The following is an 8,199-nucleotide window of genomic DNA, read 5'->3' on the forward strand; positions in this document are numbered from 1 at the left end:
AATCAATTTCCTTTTCTCCTATTATAATTGGTTAAAATAAATCAACTCATTTTAACTTTTCTTGTTTACGAATTAAAGAATTTTCATTAATAAAAAACAGAAAAAGAAAAAAGAAAGATTGAATTTTGAAATAACTATATTAGATTTGGCGAAAATGACATTGAACTCTCGAAAGAATAACAAACATAAATGAAAAAATGGGATGAAGAGAAGGGAATATTATTATTGGAGAATGGATGAGAAGAAGATGTAAGGGGAAGCAAAGTAGCATGGAAAGTAACGTATTTGCATAGAGGACTAGCTAGTCAAAACTCAAGTCAGCTTTCCCAACGTAAGGAATTTCAAGGCCACTTGAAAAACCTTTTATGAAGACACAGTTTTTATTCATACAACCACTCAGTCGAAGTAGGCAGTCCGAGATGCCATTTAAGCAAATACAGTCGCGATGAGCTGCAACACTTCAAAGGACACATTTGCAAATATAGTCAACTGCAAAGTGAAAGCACATGGCTATTACAACATATAGCATAGCAACAACACCGGGGTTAACAGAAATTAATTACTGATACGAGGAAAGATGCAAACTCCTTTCAAACTTAATAGTCTTCCCCCTCTTCATCTTCATCATCACCGGCCTCAGCACCGACCTCCTCATAGTCCTTCTCCAACGCAGCAAGGTCCTCCCTGGCCTCAGAGAACTCACCTTCTTCCATACCCTCACCCACGTACCAATGCACAAAAGCCCTCTTTGCATACATGAGATCAAATTTGTGGTCAATGCGGGAGAAGACCTCTGCAACACTCGTGGAGTTGGAGATCATGCATACAGCTCTCTGAACCTTAGCCAAATCCCCGCCTGGTACAACAGTAGGTGGCTGGTAGTTGATACCGCACTTGAATCCTGTTGGGCACCAATCAACAAATTGGATGGTTCGTTTGGTTTTTATGGTAGCCACTGCAGCGTTGACATCCTTTGGAACCACATCTCCTCTGTACATCAAACAGCACGCCATGTATTTTCCATGGCGGGGGTCACACTTGGCCATCATGGATGAGGGCTCAAATGCACTGTTCGTGATCTCTGCAACAGAGAGTTGCTCATGGTACGCCTTCTCCGCTGAAATCACTGGAGCATATGATGAAAGCATGAAGTGAATCCTAGGGTATGGCACCAGATTTGTCTGAAACTCAGTAACATCCACGTTCAGTGCACCATCAAACCTCAGAGATGCTGTCAGAGATGATATCACCTGGAAATTTATCATTTGACTTCCATCATTTAGTTATCAAATACAAATAAGGAAATGTTGGGGGAAATGGATGAGATTCCTACCTGAGAAATCAAGCGGTTGAGGTTCTGGTAGGTAGGGCGATCAATGTCGAGGGAGCGCCTACAGATATCATAAATAGCTTCATTATCAAGAAGCACTGCAACATCGGTGTGCTCCAAAAGCGAATGGGTTGAAAGGACACTATTGTAAGGCTCAACTACAGATGTTGACACCTGCGGTGAGGGATAGACAGTAAATCCAAGCTTGGATTTCTTTCCATAGTCCACGGAAAGTCGTTCCAGCAGAAGGGATCCAAGACCAGAACCCGTTCCTCCACCCACAGCATTGAAAACGAGGAAACCTTGAAGACCAGTACAGTTGTCGGCAAGCTTTCTGATACGATCCAAGCAGAGATCAACAATCTCTTTACCAACTGTAATACAAAAGAGAAATATGTTAAAACAGGGGATGGTTAACAAGAATTAACTAAAGAAAGGAAAAGATGAATTACTGGTATAGTGGCCACGAGCAAAATTGTTTGCTGCATCTTCCTTGCCACTAATGAGTTGTTCAGGATGGAAGAGCTGGCGGTACGTCCCTGTCCTAACTTCGTCAATGACTGTTGGCTCAAGATCTACAAAAACAGCTCGAGGTACATGCTTTCCAGCACCAGTCTCACTGAAGAAGGTGTTGAAGGCGTCATCACCCCCACCCACTGTCTTGTCACTAGGCATCTGTCCATCGGGCTGCAAAGGAGACAGGTAGAATGCACTCAGATTTCAGTTGTAAACATTCGCATGTGCAGAGATGATGCAAGAAGAGATACAATTACATATCAGATCAAGACTTTCACATCCACCCCACCAACTCGAGTATTTCAGAATGATATATGTACACCACATGAAAAATGCCATTGGTCAAGAGTACAAGAAAACTCGTATGGTCATTATTACTTGTTAAAACACTCGACTGTTACGTGAATAAAACCTATTAATTAAGCAGACCATGCTAAACTAATTTCAACCATAAAGATCGAGCTATATAAGACAAATAATTCAAACTAGTTTATTAAAATTTCCAAGTTTACTGAAGTACTTGCATGCTGTATGTGATTTTAAAAGAACCATTCCAGATCCCACATTACGTTTATCCTAAAACTTCTTCCTCGTTGGCGGGCCCGCTTATACAGAGTCCACACGGTGTAAAAAAAGTTTTAGAAAGCAGAAGTCGAATGGAAATACTCATGCCCAGAACAGGGAATTAATTAAAGAACACCTCAATCTAATTCATCAAATCAAACATATACAAATGACTCTAAAAACCCAAGTACATTTGCAACCGAGGGAATATATGTAGAGATCAGGACAAAAGTTCAAAGTGGGTTCCAAGAAGTGATATCAAAACGAAATGTGGTCGATCAAGGCACATCGATATATTCTCGTGTAAAACACCCCGTTACACCTATTAGGAGACAAAAGAACACTAGATATGGGAAATGCCGAGAAACTCACATTAGAAAACCCTAGATCTCATCATTGACAAACATATAACGTCAAGCACCAAAAGCAAGAAATAACGAGGAGATCAAGGATTAGAGAAGGAAAAATGAGAAGGGCATGGAAGCAAAAACATAGAAGGTAGAAAAGAGATGGGAGAGAGGAAACCTGAATGCCATGCTCCAAGCAGTAAAGTTCCCAGCAGGCATTGCCGACCTGAATACCGGCCTGACCAATGTGGACGGAAATGCACTCTCTCATTGTGTATTCGAAATGGAAGATAGATTAGAAGAAGAAGAAGAGGAGGAAGAAAATGGGAAAGAAACAGAAGGAGCGTTTATGAAGACGCTTCTCCAAAGGATGTGAAATGTGTATAGACGGGCTGCATAGTTGGGGCATTTTATAGAAGGAGAGATGTGGAGTTAGATGCGGTGCGGCGAGGGGAAAGGGAGGTTGAGGTACTCGTGCTAGCGGCGAGTGGCACGTGGGAGTTACTCTTTGAACCGTGGTTCGGCTTTTTTATCTCTCTCTACAATTAACCATATGACGTGGCTTTATCGTTGGTGGGATTTAAAATTGACCGTTCAAATTTCAAATCCATTTGAATCTTCGGGTTGGTGTTGTTGTTGGTGTTGTGTTGTGGGGTTTACTCAGAACCCATATTATTTTGTTTTGTTTTTTTGGTATAATGAGCCAATTATTTTATACATTGTAATTATTTTAGTAACGACTAAAGTAAATAATAAAAATTTGATTTCTCTTTTAAGCTATAAGATTGGACATTTTGGACCTCTCCACTTGAGAAAAATTACTCTTTACAATTTACATCGTTCTGTTAGACTCAAAGGAAAAAGGTTAATCTTCTACTGACTTATATATTTTTTTAATAAATAAATTACAATTTTAGTTTTAGTTTCAAAGTTTCTTCTTCATTTTTGTTAATAATATAACAAAATAATAACATTTTTTTTTCATGTGACAATTTTCATTTTGGGCAATTATATTAGTAGATCTTATTTGCATTTAGTGTTGAATAAACAAAAAGTTGCACTTTTCAAAATAGGATAACACACAAATTAAGAACATTCATGAGGTTTAGCCAAACTATAAGTATAAAATTTGAAATTTTACGAAGAAAAATGAAAAGAAAATTAAAATTTCTTACGGTTGAAAATGAAAAAAAAAACTAATTAATGTCATTAATGCGTGTGAGAGTTGGTTTTTTTTAAAAAAATAATTGTAGTCGTAGGAAACAATCTAAAAATTGATGGAAAAAGTATATGTCAAATCATTCTAAAATTGAGTCCGAAGTTGTAAAGAAGCGGTGTCTTACTAGTTACTGTTTTAAATTTTTATTAACTATTTAATTAAGTTTTAATATGATAGAATCTATACTAATTAAAAGGAAAAATAAATAAATAAATAAAGACTGGACAAACATAATATATGTTTATGTGTATATGGAAAAGTCCTAGAAAACACCATTTAATTGATTGTTCAATGGGTTTTGGTGGCAATCAACGGACGGCCACCGACGACAAACATGTGAATGCAGAATATTTTGGAGACCGTAATGAAGAAATAAAGGTAAGATTGTTCTATAATTGTTCATGTTATTTCAAGTTTTAATTGTTTAATTTTAATATTTTTAATAAATCTAAAAACCAGTTCATGTATTTTTAATAAATTTGAAATTTAATCTCTTAAAATTAATTTTTATAAAACTTGGTTGAATAATAATAAAAATAATATTTACCGAAGAAAAAACACTACATATACATAATTTCACGATTTATAAGGAAAATGTTTGTTGACTAAATTTTAAGATAGAAAATTGCATTAGGTAGCTAATTTAAATTATATCTTAGCATCCATATCAGGTAAAATATATATAAAAAAAAATATTCAGATTGCTAAAATCAAGTGTTTTCTAAAAGGTTCTATTTTTTCTTATTCTAAACTATCCTCATAATATATATTCGAAATCTACTTCACTTTAGCAATTCTCTCCCGGATTTTCCCTTCTTCACCAGCGTTCAACTTTCTGCAACGGCCAACCCTAAAATCATGTTTAATATTTCGATTGATTCTCGATTTCTCTAATTTTCAGTTAGTTTCGATTAAGAATCTGTCAGTCCTTGTTTTGATTTCGAGTTTCTCAGTTAGAGATTTCCGTTTCGATTTGCTTAGTTGGAGATTTTTTTAAAGTCAAATTGTAGAGGTTTTCTGTACATTTTTTTTTTTGAAATTTGTCCTCACTTTTTATCGTTATAATAGGTTTATTTTTAAAATCTACTAGTTTCGATTTTGATTTTGTCAGCGAGAGATTTCTGATGTGAATTTGTGGATTCTTTACTTTCTTTTTCTTTTCTGTATCACATTCTTTTCCTGATGCTAATCAATCACTATGTGAAAATGCATTGTTGTTCTGTTAGTTGTTTCCTGCTTTTGTGGAATTCTTAGCTTCGCTAGATAAATTTCAACCTTTAATTTGATCGATTTTTAGTTATTTTTGTTTTATGAGTTCGTTTTGATTTTTTTATGTATATATTTTTTACGATTTCTTGAGGCACAGTTTATGTTTTATTTTTGCTTGAATTTTGTCTTGCCTTCTCTTGTTTATGTTAAAGATTTTTTGCTTGAAGTTTGTGTTTTATTTGTTGCTAATTTAAATTTTGTCAGCCTTTTACTTCATACTTATCTGTTTTCAACATGTTTGTGTTCGCTTTTTTGCTTGAAGATGAAGAAATTGGTAAAGGTTCTTGAGCGAAAATGGGGATCGAACCCAAATCTCCATTTTACCTTCAATTTGGAACAATCACAATAAAAATGATTATCAAATGGTCACTAACTTGAAACCTTAATTTAGACACTACCAATTAGAGCCTGTATTCTTTAGGATGAGAATCACATGGGTCTGTGAGTTTTATGATTTTTGGATAGGGAATGAGAATTCAGAATCACATGGGTCTGTGTCACCTCCTCTTTCAAAACGAAAAAGAAGATAAAAAACTTTCCAACCACCCAATTCACACTACATGAGTTGTGAGAGGATATGGGTGAAAGTTATTTCCCTCCCTAAAACAAAATTCAACAATTAAAATAAACAATATTACATATATATATATATATATATATATATATATAATAACCAACTTAAAATATGTGTATATATATTATGTATGTAATTATATGTTATATCATATATAACATATAACCTATGTTTTAATATTGTATCACATACAATATAACCTATAGATTTAATTCTCTCGACAATAATATTTAATATAAATCTCATTTATATTAATTTTAATTATATGAATCTAGTTCACATAATTAATATTTGAATCATATTTAAATATTTATTTCTTCTCAAATAATTTTTATAATGTATCATATACATTATAATAATTATATCATATAGAATTACATTAAATTAATTATATCACATATAATTAATTCTCATTTAATCACTATGAGATATAGAGGGGACCTTATGTAACTTAACACTCCAATGGTACTTGAATAATTAGTTAAACTTCTTTAATTATATTATCAGCATCCGTTAACTGTTTGACATTTTATTAAATACCAACGGCTGCACTCTTCACACTACAAATATATTTTTGTGTCCATAAGATATAACCAGTCAACAACGCGATGACCCTTCACAAATTGCTCGTAAGTATAGCTAGGTCAAAATTAATGGTTTTTCCCCTATAGTTACAACTTTAAGTACTACTAATCCCTCTAATGGACAATAAGTCATAGCCTAACTATGACCAAACCCTTCTCGGGCCAGGAGAGAGTGTGACGCCACATTGTTCAAGTCCTAGAATCAACCTTTAAGGGAGCAATTTATCTACTTTCCTCAGCATTGGGGAATGAGTGAATTCCATGTTGTGTAGTTGTGTTCCCAGCTTCCCAATCAGACATCCCTAAAATAGTAGGCTTGTTGAGTTGGCGATTTGGCCACTCTCACCCATACAAATAAAAGGACCACCTTCATAGACAGGAGTTCACAATTCACTCAGGATTTAGGTCATATTTATTGGGATTGGTGTCCTAATTCTCCTGGAGTCTCGTCGTTTTGTAATGATACACATTGTTTAATGAATAAAATAAATGTTATTTAATTCTGGCATTTACTCATATCCAATAAACAAAGCTCCTTGGTTATCTTATGTGAACTTAAGCATGTATATGTGATATACAAGTGGATCATGCCTTAAGTGATAACCTAAATAAGTCTATAGTATAAGGATTAATGTGGGATACCTGATCTTGGTGACACTACGGATACGACCCGCTTTGTAGAGGTTTACAAGTGTTGTAAACTACTACAAATGGTAGATCCTGACCATTCATGTGGAGACATGAAGTGGGGATGTCCTATACAAAAAGTTTGTATAAGACCTGAACCAGGAGATGACTAGACTCTGTATATAACGCCGTTGATACTAGAGACTTACATATCACCTAAACGACCATAGATGACACGACCTCAATCTTGAGTGTTTTGGGAACTCTTGCCTTTGAGGACGGTCCTTTGATTAGTATGGTCAGATTTCCAACTCAATAAGCCTACCTTTTTGAGGATTCGTCTGATTGGGGAGCTGGGAACTCAACTACACAAGATGGAATTCATTCCTTCCCGAAGCAGGGGTAAGTAGATAAATTGCTCCCTTAAGGGCTGATTCCAGGTCTTGAACATAGTGGGCACACCCTCTCTTTGGAAGAGTGGACTCAGTCATAGTAGGACTATGACTTATTGTTTATTAGAGGAATCAGTGGTACTTAAGGAGTAAGATGTAACTATAGGGGCCACACGGTTTATTGGTCCAACTGTACTTATGAGCAATCTGTGAATGGTTGTCGCACTTCTAATTGGTTAAGATGGACATATAATATATTTTGTGGTAAGGAGAGTTCAGCTGTCGGTCTTTAGTAGAGTGTCTGGCAGTTAACGGATGGTGGATTCTGTGACTAAAGAGTTTAGTCAGTTATTCACGTATCGTTGGAGCTTCGAGCTACAGGTTCATAAGTCCCTTGGTAGTTCAATGGATTCAGTTGAGGATTAGTTCTTTGGTGTTGATTTGAAATGTTCAAATTGATAAGAGGTATTTTGATTATATATTGATATAATCGGTTTGATGTATGAGATACATCTAGTAGAGGATTAATGTAAATGAAATTTACATTAAGTACCATGGATAGAAAAAGAACTATGGTTTATATGTTTTATGAGATGAAATATTAAAACTATATGTGTTATAAATATAGTATGATAAATTGGTTATCATTTATATTTATAATAATATTAATCATTGGATAATTAAATCCTTTTTTCTAATAACCAATTGAGTGAGAGGTTATTGATGGTTCAGGTAACCGTGAGATAAAAGGAAAATTGTTTTCCTAATTTTTAGTAA

At 34.7% G+C, this 8,199-nt stretch overlaps 1 protein-coding gene across 1 annotated transcript; it reads right to left on the bottom strand.

The window, feature by feature from the left end:
- Window positions 1-332: 332 nt before the first annotated feature.
- On the bottom strand, window positions 333-3,156 carry LOC120074537 (tubulin alpha chain-like). Its single transcript, XM_039027692.1, has 4 exons — window positions 2,936-3,156; window positions 1,783-2,017; window positions 1,334-1,704; window positions 333-1,250 (listed from the first exon to the last, which is right to left on the bottom strand). Exons 1-4 carry the CDS (start codon window positions 3,026-3,028, stop codon window positions 597-599), a joined length of 1,353 nt encoding a protein of 450 aa, XP_038883620.1. The 5' UTR covers window positions 3,029-3,156; the 3' UTR covers window positions 333-596.
- Between the last annotated feature and the right edge of the window lie 5,043 nt (window positions 3,157-8,199).

Source organism: Benincasa hispida, chromosome 3 (genome assembly GCF_009727055.1).
Source record: "Benincasa hispida cultivar B227 chromosome 3, ASM972705v1, whole genome shotgun sequence".
NCBI classification, from domain to species: domain Eukaryota; kingdom Viridiplantae; phylum Streptophyta; class Magnoliopsida; order Cucurbitales; family Cucurbitaceae; genus Benincasa; species Benincasa hispida.